The 20,701-nt window shown below is 46.9% G+C and overlaps 1 protein-coding gene across 24 annotated transcripts in view; it reads left to right on the top strand.

Moving 5' to 3' along the window:
- The window catches only part of MACF1 (microtubule actin crosslinking factor 1), a 350,067-nt gene that overhangs the window by 200,506 nt on the left and 128,860 nt on the right, over positions 1 to 20,701 (top strand). For 19 of the 24 annotated variants that reach the window (XM_077337343.1, XM_077337342.1, XM_077337348.1 and 16 more), the window contains 12 exons: positions 1,596 to 1,745; positions 2,547 to 2,762; positions 4,047 to 4,196; positions 6,539 to 6,766; positions 9,406 to 9,555; positions 10,783 to 11,016; positions 11,697 to 11,924; positions 13,294 to 13,827; positions 16,545 to 16,721; positions 18,020 to 18,143; positions 18,711 to 18,919; positions 20,263 to 20,580. In XM_077337343.1, the coding sequence (XP_077193458.1) occupies positions 1,596 to 1,745; positions 2,547 to 2,762; positions 4,047 to 4,196; positions 6,539 to 6,766; positions 9,406 to 9,555; positions 10,783 to 11,016; positions 11,697 to 11,924; positions 13,294 to 13,827; positions 16,545 to 16,721; positions 18,020 to 18,143; positions 18,711 to 18,919; positions 20,263 to 20,580 (2,718 nt within the window). The remainder of the gene's footprint in view (positions 1 to 1,595; positions 1,746 to 2,546; positions 2,763 to 4,046; positions 4,197 to 6,538; positions 6,767 to 9,405; positions 9,556 to 10,782; positions 11,017 to 11,696; positions 11,925 to 13,293; positions 13,828 to 16,544; positions 16,722 to 18,019; positions 18,144 to 18,710; positions 18,920 to 20,262; positions 20,581 to 20,701) is intronic. The other 5 variants (XM_077337346.1, XM_077337347.1, XM_077337345.1 and 2 more) reach the window with 1 other exon arrangement.

Genomic DNA, 20,701 nt, shown 5'->3' with positions numbered 1-20,701 from the left:
GCCCTCAGAACTCCTGCCCTTTTCCAAACCCTGCCCTCCCCAGGTCTGTCCCCCCCCCCCCGATCTCCAGGAATTTCCCAACACAGACCCAGCAAACTTACGGGTAACTGAGAAATGTAAGGACCAAACTGGAAAGTGATGGAGATGTCTCACCCACAGGGTATGATTTTGGGTGGTTTCTTTGCTGATGTGGTTCCAGTTAAAGCACAGCAGCAACAAGGCAGGTTTCCCTTTCGTTTCTCTCCATGTGGAAGGTTCCTTTCCCCTTTTACAGAGAACTTTACAAATTTAAATGCCAGTCAGATGCAAAAAAAAAAGAGCCTCTTGTGGTGCAGAGTGGTAAGGCAGCAGACATGCAGTCTGAAGCTCTGCCCATGAGGCTGGGAGTTTGATCCCAGCAGCCGGCTCAAGGTTGACTCAGCCTTCCATCCTTCCGAGGTCGGTAAAATGAGTACCCAGCTTGCTGCTGGGGGGTAAATGGTAATGACTGGGGAAGGCACTGGCAAACCACCCCGTATTGAGTCTGCCAAGAAAATGCTAGAGGGCATCACCCCAAGGGTCAGACATGACCTGGTGCTTGCACAGGGGATACCTTTACCTTTACAGATGCAAAAAAAGAAGTCTTAATCACTAATCAGATGTTGGGGAGGTTGCTCTGTGAGTTCCTGTTAAGATCGAATTCTACAAAGGAATGTTCCTTTTCCCCCTTAAAAAAAAAGTTTCTAAAGAGAATCATTGTAAAACATTTTTGCAAAACTGAGATCACAAAAATAAATAAATAGTGCTGCTCTTGCTGTCAAAGATATGTAGACAAGAAAGAAATTTCCAAGCTGGCGATGGCAAAAACTTTATTCAAATAGAACGAGTTCCTAGGTAGAAAACCTCATTTTCGTTTTTTTACTTCGTCAGTGAACTTATTTCTTAATTGGGTTTTTTTTCAGAGATACTAACAAAGTCTTCAATATACTACCTTATATTTTATACCTTATATTTTATATTTTAAGCCATATAACTTGAGTCTATTAATATCAAAGGTCCATGAAGGTAACTATCTTATAAATCAGGAGTCAAACGCTGGCAGGGGCTCATGGGAATTGCAGTCCATGGACATCTGGAAGGCCGCAGTTTGACTACCCCTGTTATAAGGTAAAAGTATCCCCTGTGCAAGTACCAAGTCATGTCTGACCCTTGGGGTGACGCCCTCTAGCGTTTTCATGGCAGACTCAATACGGGGTGGTTTGCCAGTGCCTTCCCCAGTCATTACCGTTTTACCCCCCAGCAAGCTGGGTACTCATTTTACCGACCTCAGAAGGATGGAAGGCTGAGTCAACCTTGAGCTGGCTGCTGGGATTGAACTCCCAGCCTCACGGTCAGAGCTTCAGACTGCATGTCTGCTGCCTTACCATTCTGTGCCACAAGAGGCTCACCCCTGTTATAAATGACCTCAAAGATATGTAGGCATATAGATAGTGTGTTGATATCAGCTGTGGTCCCAGTGCAAAATAGAAAAAGTATGAGATCAACTGTGGGGCAGGGGGAGCAGAACAGAAACAGAATGACCTGAAGCGTGTTTGTTTTTGTCTTCAACTGGCCAGGCTCTTTGCAGCAAGCAGCTTTGCCTGGACCGTGATGAGAAACTGGTTGCGTTCCTGTCCAGGGTGCGCAATATCGAGATGGAAATCCAGCAGGCTCAGCTGGCGGAGCGGGAGTTAGGAACACGGAAGGAATTGCTACATCAGGCTGTGGTAAGGGGACTCCTGTCTCACAACCACTTCTGCTTCTATGAAAGGCCTCTGTGCTCTTAAAAGGTCATGCCACTGTAAGAAGATGGACTTTTCTATTCTGTAGGTGGGGTGGGGGCCTGGTCTATCGATGATTTGTGTGGCCCAATGGCGACAGAAAACAGCACGACTGTCTTTATTTCAACTGAGCATGTGTAGCTTTTGTGAAATGTTAATCTTCACACCAGTCCTCAGTTTAGGGTTACCAGCTCCAGGTTGGGAAATACCTGAAGATTTGTAGGGAGTGACACCTGAGGAGGACAGAGTTTGGGGAGGAGAAGGGACTCCAGTGGGACATAATGCTTTAGAACCTACCTTCCAAAGTCCACCTTTTACGCCAGGTGAGCTGGTCTCTATTGTAATGTCAGGAGCGAGCCAGTCGCCACCTGGAGGTCGGGAACCCCGTCCCAGCCTATTTCACCCATGTTATTTCCATGGTGCTAAAAAGCATGTGGATTGCCCAAGGTTGTGCAGAGAGATTGGCCAAGGTGCAGCTGGGCTCCCAGTCTCCTGCACCTCTCTCTGTTGTGCTTTGATTCTTACTTGGTTCAGCTGTTTGGCGCTGGTCTGTTTTCATGCTTGGCCAGTGACCCAAGTGTGAAAGCTGCGGAGTCTACTGTTTGGACAGGGTCTGCAGGACCTGGCTGGGATTGAGAAACTTTGGAGGCAGACAGAGGGAGTGTTGGGATCTAGTTTGTTGCAGCCTTGGCAGATGTGTTAGGTTTGCTCGTATTTTGGCTGAACTGTGCCGTCTTGCCCTTTCAGGCCTTGGATGCAGAGCTGAAGAGCCTGTCAGCTCCTGTGAATCAGGAGCTGGAAGAGGCAAAAGGGATTGTGTCCAACCCTCCTCCCGAAATCCCTGAGCAACTGCTGAGGGCTTTGGAAAAAGATGCCAAGAACCTTCAGAAGTTTTTTGGCTCCGTGAGCGAGGTCTCGGCCTCTTGGCTGCTAAGCCTTCGCACTGCAGCTGAAGCTGAAAAGGTACCGTCTCTGTTTCAATTCAGTCCTCACGTTTTATGCTCTCTAAAGTCCAGGGACATCAGAGTTTGTCAAAGGGGACTCCTGTTCCCTAAAATACAAATGCTGTGTGAAATATAGCAGGGGTAGTCAACCTGTGGTCCAGATGTCCATGGACTACAATTCCCATGAGCAAATGCTGGCAGAGGCTCATGGAAATTGAGATCCATGGACATCTGGAGGACCACAGGTTGACTACCCCCGAAATATAGGATGGTTCCTAACTGTGAATTGCCAGCCGAGATCTGGGCCCTATTGGGGCGGGCAAAGTTCCTAAGGGCCTCTAAGATGGCCCACCAGCCATACGGTTGAGGCCAATACAAGCACTGTGTGACAACAGAAGCCCCCCTCCCACTCCCCACCTCTCTCCCCATCTGAATTCTGGATATAAAATCAAACCCAGGACCCTTCTGACCCATGTGGGCAGTGCTGGAGCACTCAATAGGGTATTTAGTTTTGAACATTTTAATGATTGCTTGTAAATTCTTTTATATTTACTTTGTGTTTTATTTATGTTAGCCACCCCGAGCCGGCTGCCAGAGAGGGGCAATCCATAAACCAAATGAATAAATAAAAGATACATAATAATATCCCCTTCTCTCCAACAAGATCAAATAGGGGCCAGTTCTGCTTTGCCTGGGATGGGTGCATATGAGAGTGATATTCTCCCCTTATGTTTTGCTGCCCATGTACCAAAAATGGTTTTGTGAAAAGTGTGTGTATGTGAGGGTTGCCAGCTTCCAGGTGGGGCCTGGTGTTCCCCAGAATTACAGTTGATCTCCTGATGACAGAGATCACTTCCCCTGGAAAAATGATTGCTTTGGGAGGTGCAGTCTATGTTTTTATACCCACTGAAGTCCCTCCCCAAACTCTGCCTTTCCCCAACTGTACCCCCAAATCTTTAGGAACTTCCCAATCCAGAGTAGACAACCTTATCCTTGTAGCAATAATTGCATATTGTCCACATTCTGAATAATGGTTTGGGTGTAGCTTTTTCCCTTCGCCTTTGGACTCCCTTTTTTAGCTTCGTGTGAGCTCATTCAGGAGAGATCTTGCTCACAGGAACTTGGGTGGGGGGATGTTGTGCTTTTGCTTCAAAAATAGCTCTGGTTTTGCTCCCTCGTCTAACGTTTGCCAGCTAAAATGGCTGACATCCTTGGCTACCCTTTTGTTCACTTTTTAAAACGTTTGGCTAACCTTTTGTTCTCGTACTGTGGTTGTAATGATTGTTTCTGCTTTTGTTTTGAGGTCAAGGTTTTAATGCAGTGTGAAGAGCTCCAGGGCAGACTGCAGGAGCTGCTAAACTGGGTGTCTGACACCACCCACTCACTCAGCCATCTTGAATCTCACATTGCGACTGGGGCCAACAGCTTGAACTCTTGCCTTCAGCACTACAAGGTAGTCATGGCAACGTCAGATGCTAAGCCTGGCGGGTGGGGCCGTAGTTCTTCCTGCACAGGGAGAGAGTTTATTTAATCCATCCCATTTCCTTCACTCATTTGCGGGTGTCTCTGGTGGAGTTACAGCAGGGGTAGTCAAACTGTGGCCCTCCAGATGTCCATGGACTACAATTCCCATGAGTCCATGGACTACAATTCCCATGAGCATTTGCTGGCAGGGGCTCATGGGAATTGTAGTCCATGGACATCTGGAGGGCCGCAGTTTGACTACCCCTGAGTTACAGGGTTTATTCTCTGTGCTTCAGCACAGAGTGAATGCAGCACCCATCAGCTACCTGACCTCTGCAGAATGTAAGCTCTGTGGGATAGCTTTCTAAAAAACGTTCTAGGGCTCTGCTCAGCAATGTAATTGTAGCTGTTGATGGGAGGGATCATCTTGGAGGGGTCAGCTTGGAGGGGTCAGCTTGAGTGGCAGAATGTTGGCCTAGAATTTGGGAGACTTGGGATCGAACCCCCACTCTGCCATGGAACTCCACAGAGTGACTTGGCGCTCTCTTGACCTAACTTGCCTTTCAAGAGTGGTTGTATTTTGAGAAACTGATCATGAAGCTCAAGATAATGTATCCACTGGGACTGAATCAAGACCTAGGTTTCCTGTCCCATTACCTATGCTAATGTCTCCACGACTCCTATTTATATCACAACCAGTCCAATCATTGCTTCTATTGTCATTCACCTACTGTTGTCATTTGCCTGCTAATGTCATTCAGCCTCTGAAATCACTCCACTTTCCAATATATAAGACTTATGGACCAACATTCTAGCTGTATTTGAAGTGAGCAGTGGCCCATGAAAGCTCCTATCCTGCCACAAATTTTGTTAATAAGTGCTACTGGACTCTTTCTCTTTTCTGCTCATCAGATCTTGGAGGCTAAGCAGGATCAGTACTGGTTAGTACTTGAATGGGAGACCTCCAAGAAAGCCCAGGGGTGTTATGAAGGCCACAGCAAACCTTTTCTAAACACCAGAACAGACTTTTAAGTCCAGTGACACCTTTAAGACCAACAAAGTTTTCTTTAAGGTATAAGCTTTTGTGTGTATGCACACTTCCTCAGCTTTAAACGTGGACCTGCACATGTGAATAAAACGCTGATCTAAAAGGTGTCACTGGACTCAAATTTTGTTCTGTCGCTTCAGACCAACACGGACCACTTCTAAACATTTTGTCTTTTGCTTTGGAAACCCATAAAGCACCTGAACCTTGATGGCAAAAAATGGGGGAGGGAGACTGGTGGTCCTACAAAGAATCCCTTCCAGTTTGGACTATAATATTGAGGATCTTTTGCCAATAAAGGTACTCTGACTCTGATATTGAGGAGTATGAGGGCGACTTTGGATAAGAGGACACTGAAAGCTTCTGTTGGATTATGTTACAATGGGGATGGGAATGTGAATAACAAAATTTTTGGCTGATTACAGGTACGGGTGAAATTAATCTAAATATGATTTGGTATATCCTGAATCATCCAAATCTGGTATTTGGGTTCAGCAAGATTTACGAAGGCCAATTTTTTTCCACTCTAAAACATTTAAAGAGACTTAGATCCATTTAAATTCTCTCCATGGATTCGTTGGGCTGCCGTGGTGGAAATACAAACCAGCCCTCCCCACACAGCCCGACTAATGGCTGATCCTACAGAGAGGATTTTCTCCCCAGGATCAGATTGGGCAGTGCATGCATGTGTGCATGTATATGGTTTGACCCGTACAAACACACGCACACACACACACACACAAAACAGCATCGGTTCAGTTTATTTCAAGTTTAGCCATGCCGAATGCACACCCCAAATGTACAACCATGCAAGCAGAACATATTGGAAGCAAAGTGTAAGTCCTCAAACAGGTAGCATTCCCTGTGTTGGGTTCAAAGGCAAGATACCATGGCCCATTCTCAGTGCCACTGTCTGTACTCAGCCTGCAGACTTACTTTTCTTTAGTTCTGACTGTCCCCTTATGAAACCTTTATATTTCATTTATTAAAATCCCTGACCACTCAGTCGAGACATGAGCAGAGACAGCAGTATACTGTGTGGGGTTTTCCAAACCCTGTGGACAGGCTGGTGTCAAATCAACAGAGTTTTGAGAAAGCAGGACTGAATTGCAGTTGACAATTGATAGCTCTGGTCGAAAGCCAAAGTATGTTGTCCTTTTTGTGCAAGAGGACTGTGAGGAGCACATTGGAATGTTCTGATTTGTGTACTGTTGATGGCAGAAAATTTGTCTCTGCTGACTTGAGTTTTTGCCTCCTTTTGTTATGCTCCCTCTCGATATGCACAGGAACTGAAAAAGCCGCTTGTGGATACCAAAGCCCGACTCGATGCGACCGCCTTTGACATTCAGTTCTTCATTTCGGAGCATGCTCAGGATTTGATGCCCGAGCAAAGCAGGCAGCTGTTGAGGCTGCTGAATGAACTGCAGGGGTCTTTCCGGGACCTTTCGGAGCAAGCGGCTGCCCGGGTAGAGGTCCTGCAGGTCTGTCTCCATCAAGCGGAGCAGACAGATCAGGTGACAGTGGTGGAGCATCACCCTCTAGAGTGCCTGAGACAACAGGGCGCTGTGTGTGTGTTTTGGCAAGGTGTATCCCTCTTTAACAAAGCCTGCTCTGTCTTTGCACAATTTTCAATGTTTATCCCATTACAACTTATTCATGAATTCACATGAGAGTTCTGGCCCCACTCTGTATTTCGGGGGGCTGTTGGTGATCATTCTATTCTAAGAAAGTATTCCCGCAGAGATGAGTTTTCTAAAAGGAAATTTCATTTCAACCAGCTTCTTCCGGTGTGAGCCTGGCCCAAGTATTGAGTGGGGCTTGATCGCCTTGATCTGAAGATGGCTCAAATAGTGCAGTGGCAAGAATGGGGATGGGAAAGTCATGGAGGAAAAATGGCAGCTGAGCTCAAATATTACCCTGGGTATTCAGCCCTTTCTACTACGGAGACTTTCAGCATACATAAAATGCGACATTGAAGTAGGTGCATTCACCAGGGATCGCCATCTGGCTGGATGATGCAGGTCTGCCCCTTTGTAATTGTGAAATTGTCCTTGGGGTTGACTTATCCAAATATCTTGTTGTCTATATTGACAGCCTTTTTAGAAGTTAGATCATGAGACCACTTTTGCTCCTTAGAAAAGAGTGGGTTCAGAATGCCCATGTCCTAGGTATTTGGGGCCACCTTGACAGTAAATGTATTTATGTTCTTTTTATTTATTTATTTTGGGGTTTATAGACTGCCCTGACTTTGGGAACTCAGAGCAGGTAAGGGGACTGAAATGCTGTAGCCTATTTGCTGTTCTGCAAGCCCAGGGCTCCTTCGGGTTCTAGTAATGTGGGGAGCCACAGCTTAAGTCTGTAGCGTAGGAATTTGACTTTCTTGAAGGGCTGCTTAGGATGAAGTGCTGAGCCTCAACCCCTGCACACATACACATACACATGCTATTTCTTTGGCCCCTGTCCCCAGTCCCTTAGCATTCCCTTAGCAACTGGGGAAGGGAACAGGAAGTACTCCTTACGTGCTATATGGGGATGAGGAGGTCCCAGCTGCTGATCTCCAAGCATCTAGAGGGCAACCCCTCTTTAAATAAAGGATGCCCACAATATGCCTCTTGTGACGCAGAGTGGTAAGGCAGCAGACATGCAGTCTGAAAGCTCTGCCCATGAAGCTGGGAGTTTAGTCCCAGCAGTCGGCTCAACCTTCCATCCTTCCAAGGTCGGTAAAATGAGTACCCAGCTTGCTGGGGTGTAAAACGGTAATGACTGGGGAAGGCACTGGCAAACCACCCCGTATTGAGTCTGCCATGAAAACGCTAGAGGGCGTCACCCCAAGGGTCAGACACGACCCAGTGCTTGCACAAGGGATACCTTTACCTTTTCCTTTTTACAAGGAGAGCAGGGTGCCTACTGCTCTCTGCTCGCTCAGCAATCTGGCTCTTTCCGGCCACCTAACTCCCTGCATGCCCCTTTCTTCTCTTTCTTCCTCCCAGACACAATTAATGCCAAGTCATGTTTTGATTAACAGTTACCGTCCTGTAATGTTGTGACCATTCTGCTTCCTTTGTTTTGTGTGTGTTTGTGTATTAACCAGTTTGCTTTGCCTTTTCAGATTCAGTGTGCGAGAAGATCTCACTGTGCTGCTGAAGAGTGCTTTTTTAGGGAGTGCTCTCCCCTGCCCTTTCCCTTCAAACTGCTTCTGTTGTTTGGCTTAAGGACTGCCAGAGACGGGGGGAAAAATAGATATATATATATAAAGCAATGTTTCTCGTTTGGCACAAAGTTTGTATGTTTTGATTCCCAAGGTGCCAGGGGAAAGAGAAATTGCACACTGGTCAAAAGGAGACTGGTCTGGGAGTCACACATCATGCTCAATCGCTCCACTGACGCTCCATTTCTGTACAAGAGGACAATCTAGGACTCTGTTCGATGCACTGTCCAAAGCACTCTCTCTCTCTCTCCCAGACTCTTTGCGTCCTCCTCTTGGGCCGCCTCCATTTTTGTGTGGCTCATTGTTCCTTGGGTTCCCAAAGTCCAAAGCAAAAGTTGAGTAATTGGCTTTGCTGTTTTGGGAGCATGGGCTGGAATGTTTTCCTTCTAGGGCAAGGATTTATGTTTGGATTCAGTCCTGATGTAACATTCATGCAAATGAAAAAAAAATGTTGCCTTGGAATGCAAAACAGCCTCAGGTTTTGCAGGAGTGAGACCACTAGATTCCATTCCCTGACCACAATTTTTTTCTACAAATGTGCACATGGATTGTGTGTTCCAGAACGGCAGTCTTCTCGCCATGCCCAGCTCTGCTAATACTGTGCCCATTGAGCAATAGGCATCCCAACATCAGACCAGCTCTTGCTGAGAGGGCAGCTTACAAAAAATTTGGGCGATAAAAAATGCAAGACAGTAAATCACTTCTGTTATAAAAGATCTGCACTTTTCCTTTTGTTGTGGGCCCAGATTTACGTCCAATGCAACAGCTCACGTAGGGCGGAGGAGGCAGAGAGAGGAGGAGAGAGAAGGTGTCTTTTGGCCTCTTGGCTTTTGCTGAAGTGTTTTCTGTTTTGCAAATGTTTTGCCTTGCCAGTGGTGGCTGTAATGCTTTAAGTGATTGGCATTTTAAAATCTCTTTTCTCCCCCTCCCCTTTAAAAAATCAAGACACTGCAGGAGCAGCAAGCTATACGCAGCCAGAAGTTGGAAGAGTTGTGCACGTGGATGACCCAGGCTGAGACCTGCCTGGGGGGTCCGCAGGAAGCTGTCGCAGAAGGAGACCTCAACACGCTGCAACGGCGACAGGGTGACGTTAAAGTAAGAGCCGTTCTTTGGGATGGGCTTGACTTCTGCACAGGGTCCCATGGCGGATGGTGGAATAGCTCTTTGGGGTGCCAGGGGCATGCCATGACAGTGCTCCGGCATCACCACTGGACTTGTGTTGTGGGTTGGTCTAAACCCACAAAGCCCTGGGGCATCTTAAAAGCCAGCCCTTCTGAGCATCAGCCACCTTCCTTCATGCTCCACTGGCATTCTCTTAGATGACCAAGCCAACATCTGCAGCCCCCCCCCCCGAAACCCACTCAGACTCCTGGACCTGTTTGAATTACTATTGTTTATGTTATACTGTTATGTTAGACTGTTACCCAGTTATATCAGTTAATAATATGAATGTTATAATTATTATATGTATGGTTCCATGTATCGTTTTAGTTATATGTAAACATCCCCGAGCCTTCGGGGAGGGCGGTATATAAATATATATATGAATGAATGAATGAATGAACGAACAAATGAACGAACCACAGATATGTTTGTAACAAGGATGTGCATCTGCCAGTCTTGGATTGCGAGGGAACAAGGGAAGACTTGTTCAATGAGTGCCCCACAATGGACAAGACTCCATGTCCTGGATTGGTCTCTTTCAGAGAAATTGCAACACCTTTTCTTTCAGAGGGGTGCTGGTGGGGATATGGCTAAGTCTGCATAGAATAGGGTTAGCCTGCTTTTAATTGGGAGGATTTGCTAACTGGATTGCTGAGATAGTTTTTAAAAAGCAAAAGCCCACTAGCACCTTAAAGATGAACAGAATTTGTGTCAGGGTGTGAGATTCTGTGAATCACAGCTCGCTTCTTACCTTATGGAGCCGCCTCTCCTTGGCATGCAGAAGGTCCCGGGTTCAATCCTTGACATCTCCAGGTTAAAAGAACCAGGCAGCAGGTGGCAGCTTCTTGTGAGCCACAGTGCTGCTTTCAGATGGAATGAAAAGGAAACACTCAACTACTCTGCTCTTCCCTTCCCACAGTGATGTGGGTTTTGTCTATTACAGTGTAACTTCTCACACCACCTCCAGTATCTCATAAATAAGCCTTTATTCAGCCTTAGGATTTATTCATTTGAATTTCATTCTATTATGGCATTTTTAAAATTTGTTGTTACTCCTTGGGAGATATTGGCACAGGGTGGGCTATAAATGCCATTTGAATAAGCTTGTGGATGAACAGTTTGGAAGAGCATTGCTGGTCTTTTCATTGGTACCCCTAGGATCTGCAGAGGAGCATGCACAGCCGGGCAGCATCTTTTGCGAGTGTCCTGAAAGCGACAGAAGAGTTCCTGGAGGAGAACCGGGCCAGGCTGGATCCGGGGGAGCTGGCATCCCTGCAAAGCAAGCTCCAGGAGGCTAAGGAACGGTACCAGTCCCTGCAGGAGAGGACAGAGGCAGCTCAGCAGGACCTGGAGGATGCTGTGAAGACTGTCGTGCAGCAGCAGACGGAAAAGGTGAAATGTGCTGGGCGCTGTTGTGAAACAGACTGACCGATCTCCGTTCGTGAGCTACAACTGCCTGAGGCCTGGCACAGCTTTGGGAGACACGGATCTCACTGGTTTTAAGGCGGTGGGAGATAAACGTTTTGGGAAAGGCCTGAGGGTCTCTGGGAGGGAAGACGGTGTGGCATAACCTGATTTCATCAGATCTCAGCAGTTAAGCAGGGTTTGTATTTGGGTAAGAGACCACCAAGGAAAACTCTGCAGAGGAAGGCCATGGGAAGCCACCTCTGCTTCTCACTTCCCTGGAAAGCCCTTTGCTGGGGGAAGTTGATCCAACTGGCTGTGCAGTTGTGCGGCAGCTTGTCTGGTAGAGGAGGTGGAGAGGGCCCTGTGCACCCACAAAGTCTCTTGGCAGCTTCCAGGTGCGTTTGTCGCGAGGCAGAGATCCGAGACTCATCCTGCAAGTCATCACGGCTGTCAAAGTTTGCAAGTTCCCCTGCTTACTGTGCCTGACAGTGAGGACTTCTTTCCTCACCACTGAGCAAGATGAGCTCCATCAGTTGGTCTTTGTCCACTTCTTGTTCCTCAGATGCGTCAATATCTATGAAACTTAAACAAAGGCCCTTTCTGATGGATTTGTGCACAGTGGTCCTTCTGCTTCTTACATGCTTTACTCAAACTTCTGATTCCAGGACAGAGCTGCCAAAGACCTGGAAGAAAACCAGAGTAAGATCGATTCCCTTTTGCATTGGATGGCATCCCTGGAGCAGCCCAGGACACTCACAGAGCGCAAATTGCACCCCGTGGGGCAAACCAATGGCGGGCCTAGAGAAGGAAGAGTCCCAGATGTTCTCAATGGCCAGTGGATGAAGGCAGGAAATGCTGAAGAGGACCTTGGTGTGCACTACGAGAACTTGAAGGTAGGACGGTGGGATCTTGGTGGGTCAAGGATTGTGCTCAGAACTGTAGGGAAGAGTGAGAGATTTCAGACGCACACGTAGATATCTGAGGGCAAGGAAAGTCTGCCGACTTTCTGCTGAGCCTCCCCAAGCTCAGCATAATTTTATTAGTATTCACATATAGCATGTATCACTTTTCAGAACAGAAGCTCCTAGCATTTAAGCGCCTGCACATAAGCCTCTATTGTTCTGTGTTGTATCTATTTGCCTTGCGATAACAGCTTGCTCAGCAGTTCAGTTAGCAATGCACACACATACAATAGGCCTGCGCCACAAGAACCTGCATTTATAGAACAGAATTATAGATCATAGAATCTTAGGAACAGAATTATACATCATAGAGCCTAATGCTGGGAGCGATCAAGGGCAAAAGAAGAAGGGGACGACAGAGAATGAGGTGGCTGGATGGAGTTGCTGAAGCAGTCGGTGCAAACTTAAATGGACTCCGGGGAATGGTAGAAAACAGGAAGGCCTGGAGGATCATTGTCCATGGAGCCACGATGGGTCGGACACGTCTTCGCACCTAACAACAACAAGAGTCTTAGGACACGTCTAGCTAAACTTGAAAGTTGATAATTGTTTACTCCCATAATTTATATGTTATTACAATGGTTCTATTTCATTATCGTCCTCTGACTTTTACATGTCTGTAATGGTTTTATTAATTCTCTTATCCCTTTTATCACGCTAATAAAGAAACAGACCTACTACTACTGATCATAGAGTCATAGAATCATAGAGTTGGAAGGGACTTCCTGGGTCATCTAGTCCAACCCCCTGCACTATGCAGGACACTCACAACCCTCTCGCTCGTCCACTGTAACCTGCCACCCCCTTGAACCTTCACACAATCAGCCTCTCCATCAGATGGCTATCTAGTCTCTGCTTAAAAATTTCCAAAGATGGAGAACCCACCACCTCCCGAGGAAGCCTGTTCCTTCAGCTTACATTCAGACCATTTGGGGAAGTCCTGACCCAAAGTCATTTTTGTCCAGCCTCAGCTTCTCAGTCTGCAGGAGTTGCTTTGGAGCTTTTTATGCTCATTTAAAAACATACCTTGTGATAAGTTAGATCTTTGGTCCAGTTATTTGACAGACAGCTGTTGTTCAGAGTCAGATTAAAAGTCCATGCTCCTAAGCACTACAGCAAGCTGGCTCACAACTGCCTGCCAAAATGTCCCTCTGAATAAAGTAGAGGTTGCCCTGTGTGGCTCTCACAAAACAGATCCCCAAAAGGGAGGCCTTGTCTCTATTAAAGATAGCACAAGTAGACTCTTGATTCTGTGACTGTGTGGGCACTGCAGTTAACTGGTGCTTCTTGGTTTTTGCAGGTCCAGCACCAACAGCTCCTTTCTCAGCAACAAGATGTCATTCTGGCCACTCAGTCAGCCCAGGCCTTCCTGGACAAGCAAGGCCACACTCTGAGGCCGGAGGAGAGGCAGAAGCTGCAGGGGAGGCTGGGGGAGCTGAGGGCCCAGTACACTATGGCCTTGTCCCAATCGGAGGCGCAGTTGAAGCAAGCACACGCGCTCCAGGATGAGCTGCAGAAGTTTCTACGGGACAGTGGGGAGTTCGAGGCCTGGCTGGAACAGGCAGAGCAAGAACTGGAGAGGATGCATGGGGGAGATGGGAGCCTGGAAGGCCTACAGTCAACGCTTCGCTGGCAGAGTGGCTTCTCTGAAGACGTGATCTCTCACAAGGGGGATCTGCGATTTGTTACCATGTCAGGGCAGAAAGTGCTGGATGCAGAGAAGATGGCGGCAGCTGTTGGCGGGCCTCCAGGGCCTGAGGTTTTAGCCACTGGAATGCTTGTCAAGAACAAGTTGGATGACTCCACCAAGAGATATGGCGCTCTGCACTTCAAGGTACCCAGAAGGCATATGAGGCCAGGCCTAAGTGCTGCATAGAAGGGCATAGGACCATCAACAGACCGTAGCATGTTCCTTCTGTACAGTCACCTCTTTTGCTTTTGGCAGGGGTGCAGACATCTCTGTTGTTAACATCACCTTGGTGACTGCAGCACAGGAGAAAGTAGGACTGCTATAGAAGGCAACTTCTCCTACCCCTACCACCTTCATATCTCAGGATGGGATGAAGATTACAAGTGGTGTGAGCATTACCATATCTCCCACTTCTTCATTTAAAATATCTTCTCCCCTCACCATACCTCTCATATTCTCCAGTTACTGGGATCTCTGCCCCCTCCCTGTTCTCCTTGCCAGCCATTGACCTGTTAGCTCCCTCCCAACAATCACAATAACAGTATAAAATCTAGTGCCCTCCCCCCGTTTACTATCTAAATTAATAATCCAAGTAACAGTCTAGGTAGAACAGATTAATACTAACTAAAAGCAAACTAATTAACAGTCTAATTAACAATCTAATTAACAATCTAACAGCAAAACAGTAAATTAAATTGTATTCTTAACAAGCTAATTAATTTAGATAACATTAAGTTTAAAAAAAGAGAGGACCATACAAGACTGAACTCAACCCCACTGTCCACAAAGGCAGTTCCTTATTCTTGCCCATTGGAAATGACCTTGCCTACGAAGAGGTCAGAAGACCATAAGACAAGTGAATTATGGTATAAGGTCATGATGAGCTCCCAGTGCAAAAATCAGCCAAAGCAAGTACTCAAAGGGGGCAGATACATGAATAGCGTAGCTAAGAGGGCATGCTTGGCTGACTGTGGAGAGCATAAATGTTAGCAATCCTACCTTCTCATATGCTGCAATTACCAAGGTTTCTCCAACACTGGTTTTCTGCAATGCCAGGTCCATAAATAATAAGACCACAGTTCTGCAGAGTTTTTTTTCTCAGAGCAGGATATGGACCTGGCTTGTGTGACAGAGACCTGGGTGAGGGAAGGTGAGGCAGTTGCCTCAAAAGTACTAGCACCACCTGGGTTCCAGGAATCCCATACAAAAGGCGGCCAGGGTGGTGGGGTGGTGATACGGATCCAAGATGCATTCTCCTTTAGGACTCTGCAGGCATTGTATGTGTTGGCCTGGTGTGGGACACACTGGAGAGTTTAGCCATCTGTCTGGTATACCATCCACCTAATTCACCAGGAGAAACCCTGCTGAGTTTCCTGAAGCTAGTGGCTGGGTTGGTCTTGTAGTTCCCCAGATTGATGGTTCTGGGGCACTTCACACACAGAAGCCTGCTTCCACATGACCCCTTAATTCATGTCCATCATGACTGGTGAAAGCTGGCGGTGAGGAGATCCAGGTCCCTCTCCTGGAAATTATCAATTTGTCCCTAACATCAGATACTTTCCCGGGGAGATTAAAAGAGGCTATGGATAGGCCACTTTTGAAAAAGCTAGTTACCACCCAGTTTTGCATCTACCATTCTTGGGTAAGGTGGTTGAGCCAGCAGCTGAATTCAGAGCTTCCTAGATGAAACACTGGCTCTTGATCCATTCCAGTCTGGCTTCCAACCTGGCTGCAGGGTGGAGACAGCTCTGGTTGCCCTCATGGATGACCTCCAAAGATAGTTAGATCTAGGCAGGTCAGCGCTGCTGCTTTTATTAGATCTAACAGCAATATTTGACCACTGTCAATCATGGAGCTTGCCCAATGCCTAGCCAACATGGAGATAAGAGATACAGCCCTTAAATGGCTACAGGCCTTTCTCTAGGATCGGGGAAAGAGGGTGTCGCATGGAGAGAGAAGCTCCCAGTGGTATGCCCTGCTATTCAGGGTCCCACAGGGATCTGTTCTCTCTCCAGTGTTATTTAACGTCTATATGTACCTCCTCGCCCAGTTGGTCTGGAGTTTCAGGCTGGATTGTTATCAATATATAGATGACACCCAGCTGTATCTGTTGATGGACAGCCATCCGTCTACACCCCCAGATTCATTGGCCAGTTGTCTGAAGGCTGTGGTGGATTGGCTCAAGCAGAGTCGGCTGAAGCTGAATCAAGCTAAGACGGAGGTTCTCTGCCTGGGTCAGGAGACTCCTTGTGAGTCAGTGCAACTTCCTGCTTGTGACAGAGTCCAATTAAGAACTTTGGCCACTGTCAAGAGCTCTATCAGTGAGATCCTTTTTGGCCCTGGCCCCGGCTTGGTGGAATATTCTCCCTGGAGAGATCAGCGCCATGAAGGTTTGGGATAGTTTTACAGGGCCTGTTAAACCGAGCTGTTTTACAATTGAGGCCAGCTAATACTGAAATTCTGGCCTCACTGCACAAAACAATCAATCCATCTCTCACCATATTTGGCATCTACCGTACCCCTGCTGGGAAATTAGAGTCAGTTTTGAGCTAATTTGAATGTAATATGTTTTAAGATATCAATTGTCATTATTTTCTTGTTGTCTTTATATATGTTGTTGCCCTGAGCCTATGGGGGAGGGGGGGTTAAAATATTATTTTTATTATTATTAAAAATAGAATACTAGTGGTTCACTGACTCATGTAACATTTACAAAAGAAGATTAGATATTTGGAATCTTAAAAGAGCTGGAAATTGATGTTGTAGATGCAAAACATTAACTTTGCTGTCGAGCCGGTATCTTGACCTGAAAAATAACCATAGCACCTTTACGCCTTTGCCTCCTTCCTCCCTTCTTGCAGTGCACCACTCTGGGTTCCCATCTGAACATGCTGCTGGATCGCTCTAAGCAATTTCAGGATGTCTCAGAATCTCTCCGGACATGGCTGCGAGTGAGCGAAGAGGCTGTTTCGAACCTCCTGTCAGAGCCCATTTCCTCCGATCCAGCTGTTTTGCAGAAGCAGCTGGCCAGTGCCAAAGTAAGGATCCAACCAGGTGTTTTTGCTCAGTAGACAAAAGAAAGAAAGCGAACTCCAAGCACTGCATCTTTGCCTTTTCACCAGCTTGGAGTATGTTAAAGATAACCCTGCTGGGTTCTGTCTTACTGCCTAGGAGCTTTATGTTTGCCACATTTGAGCAAAGAGCAATTCCTTGCTGTCTTTTCAAATAGAGAGACTGGTGTGGGGGTGACGCTTAACTCCCTATATTTCCCCCACTTAGACCGTTTACGCACTGGGAACTTCACTGCCCCAGCTCTCATGCAGGAGCACAAATGGAGGGTGGATGAAGTGCACTGGGCCAAATGCTCCCCCATGTGGGTGCAGGAAGAGGTGGGGTAACCTGCCTGCAGCCCGGCATGAAACCTCCAGTGCATAAACGGTTCTAGTGTTTCTGACCCAGATTGGAGTCATGTGCCAGTTACTTAAAAGAAGAAGAAAAAAACAACACTTGGGAAGTATCCATGCACAGAATTCCCAGTATTTCTTTTTGCTTCGGCCTTAAGTGTGGGGCTTGGACCCTCTGCCTTGAAAACTTCATTAAACATTGAGGTTTGGTGATGGCACAATGATCTCTCAGTCAAGATGAATGCCATCAGAAAGGTCAGCCTTTTTTAGTCTTCTGACTGTGGAGTAACCCCTGAAAATGTTTGAAGGCTTTGAGGTAACCCTCAAGTGATGTCAGTTGGCCACACTGCCCTGCCCCCCGGAAGTGATATGTCACCCCCTCTTTCTCCCTCCACCCCACTCACCCACACAGAGTAAAAACAACCTGAAACAACCACCAACAACAACCCCAAGAGTTCAGCCACCACTGGTTGACCACAATAGGGTGACCACAATAGAGGAACCCCGGCTGGCAAAAGTTTACATGGCTGGGGCTCCTCTCCTTCCCATCTCCTCCAGAACCATCATTGGACATTTGGGGTGAGAGCGGATTGATCTGCCTAAATAAGGTGAAAACCACCCCAGGTCCTTTAAAAAATCTTCTTAAAATACATATTTTAAAAAAAATCCCCCCAATCCGCATAACGCCTCTTGTGTTCTCGAATAACCCTGGGGTTACGCATAACCCTGGTTGGGAAACGTTGAGATAAGTGCAGAATACATTATCTTCAACAGCTAATAAGCACAGCAGGTGCATGTTCACTTGGGACTGGGAGTGATCAGGGCTGCAGACATGTTTGGCATACCCCCCTTGCTGGTTTTTCGCAATTAACCAGCAACTCTTTGGTAAATAGCTGTTCCTGGCTTGCTCTTACTTGTCATTATTGCAACAGAGCCTCCAGGAAGACCTTGCAGAGCATCAGGTACCCATGAAGCAGCTGGAGAAGGCCACACGTTCTCTCTTGGAGATCAATGAAGCCCCCATGCCTGACCACCAAGTCATTCAAGAAACTACCGGTAATGATAGAAGATGTGGCTGGGGATCAAAGATCAGTCTGGCTTGTGCTGTTGGGGAACATTCCAAGGGATTGTGCCTTGCATTATGTCAGAGGGACATATGTGGAGCTGCACCCTGGGGGATTTGCAACTGTTAGATGTGGGGGCCGACGGAGGGTACGGTCTAGTGGTCTCATCCTGCTGTTGTGTTTTTACCGCCATATTGGGTTTTATTGGGATTTTATTGTTTTATAGGATTTGAAAGGTATAAAGGTATAAAAATCCAAATAAATAGATTCATGTAAACCACCACGAGCTGATGTTTCTGGAAGTGGCGGTCTAAAAAATTGAAAAGAAATATAAAATAAATAAATCATGTCTTCTGGACTTTCTGCCAGGCACTAAATTGTCCTCCGTGATCCCCTGGTATGGCACTCCTCAGCCACCTAGACATGACTCTTGTAGTGCTGAATTGCTTTTCCTGGCTGGACCCAATGTAGCACATGGTCTGCTTGGTTAGCAGGATGGTTTTTTGCTCCTCACCCCTCCCTAGTTCAAGAGTCATGGGATCTTGCTTGGCTTCCTCAGATTCCATCACGAGCCGTTTCCAGAGTCTCTCCTGCCGGATGGCCGATCGCTCGGACCTGTTGCAGAAGTCCATTGCTCAGTCGCAGAGTGTCCAGGAGGGACTGGAGACCCTTCTGCAATCCATGGCAGAGATTGAGAAGAACCTCCAAAGGAGTGATGTGGCATCTTTCTCCTCCTCCTCCATCCAGGAGTCCCTTGCCACAAACATGGTGAGCCATTTTGGTTTTGTGCACCTGGGATGTTTAGGAGAAATTCCGGAATAGCACTTTCAAGATTTTTCATGCACTCCAGATTCCATGTTAAAAAGGGGTTGAATCCTGGCAACTGCTTTTCGATTGCATTTATTATGCACTTTTGAATGTTCAAAGGTTATTGTGTTACAGTAATCATTCCAGCTGCGCTGTAGAATATTTCAGCATTATTATCCCCCCCTCCACCAAATGCAGATGGAAAGCTTATCCAAAGCCATCCAGTGAACTTGTGGCAGAGGCGAGATTTGAACCAAGTACCTTGATTTAAATCTGAGTCTCCTAGCCATGCGGATCAATAATAAAAAGAGTCCCCCTGTGCATGTGCTGACTGCTGTGTGAGTCAGTACTGTATAACCACAGATAATACTCTAGGCATCTGGGATCTCAAGCAAGGACTTTGTTCTCCAGAACTTGTTTGTAATAGTTCTGGTTGAGGTAGGGGCACCAAATTTGCAGTATAGCTGCAGGTACCTCTCCTCAAATGTTTCAAAAAGAATTGATTAGGGCAGCCTTTCTCAACCTTTTTACCATTGAGAAACCCCTGAAGCATTCTTCAGGCTTTGAAAAATCTCAGAAGTGCTTCAGTTGTGCAGAATATGGTTGAGAATCATAGCTGTTTACATGCCCACCTGGAGCCCATCCCCTTCCCACCCCCTTCAGGTCCATCATTGGCCATTTTGGGTGACATGAGTGGGCTGACATGACCATATATGGTCATATCACCTAATAAATGTCTAACACATTTAAAAAATATACAAAGAATTAATTAACTCACACCCATTGAGGAAACTCTTCCAGAGCTGTCAAGAAACCCCAAGATTTCACAAAACCCTGGTTGAGAAAGCCTAGATCTGGGGATCCAGTTCTACAGGGGTTCCAATTCTTTTTGAAACTTGAGGGTGTTTTGAGGAGAGACTCCTGCAGCTATGCTGCAAATCTGGTGCCTTTACCTCAGGCCTCATTCCCCCAAACCACAGAATAGACAGAAAAGGGAAATTTTGGTCCCTTTAAATTACCGGAATTGGTCCCTTTAAACTGCCTGAATTGGCCCCTTTAAACTGCCTGAAATGTGCTTGAATCATGATGCAGCAATTTGGCCAAGGCTGATTTGGCAACTGGTTGCCCAGTGTGCAAGAAAGGATTCTGGATTAGATGGACCACCAGTCTGATCCAGCAGGGTTTTTCTTATGTCCATTTTTGTGCTTAAACACTGAGCAAGAGCCTTATGAATCTGGTCTGAGCTGACAAGCTTTGCTTCAAGTTCCAGTCTATATGGATGTCTCTGTCCCTTTTATTCACAGAAGCTGAAACAGGACATTGCCAGGCAAAGGAGCAGCCTGGAAGCCACGCAGGAGATGGTGGCTCAGTTCGCAGCCACGTCAGACAGCAGCACGGCTGCAGCCCTGCAGGCCAAGCTGGCGGAGGTGACTGGACGCTTCAACAGCCTGCGGAGTCGGCAGAAGGAGAAGGAGGAGGCACTGAAGGACCTTCTCCCCAAGGTGGAGCAGTATGAGCAGCTCTCAGAGAAGCTGCAGCAGTTCATGGAGAGTAGGAGTCGCCTGCTGGCTTCAGGGAACCAGCCAGATCATGACATTGCTCACTTCTCCCAACAGATCCAGGTAGGGAAGCCACTTGACCGTGAAGATTCTCAGACAGTGGTGGCATGCACATCAGAGGCCTCCCGTTCAGGTTGTGGCATCTCCAGGCACTCTATTAACAAAGCGAGGAATGGGTTTTGCA

Source organism: Paroedura picta, chromosome 5 (assembly GCF_049243985.1).
Source record: "Paroedura picta isolate Pp20150507F chromosome 5, Ppicta_v3.0, whole genome shotgun sequence".
NCBI lineage: Eukaryota > Metazoa > Chordata > Lepidosauria > Squamata > Gekkonidae > Paroedura > Paroedura picta.
This window is presented reverse-complemented; position numbering and strand designations above follow the sequence as displayed.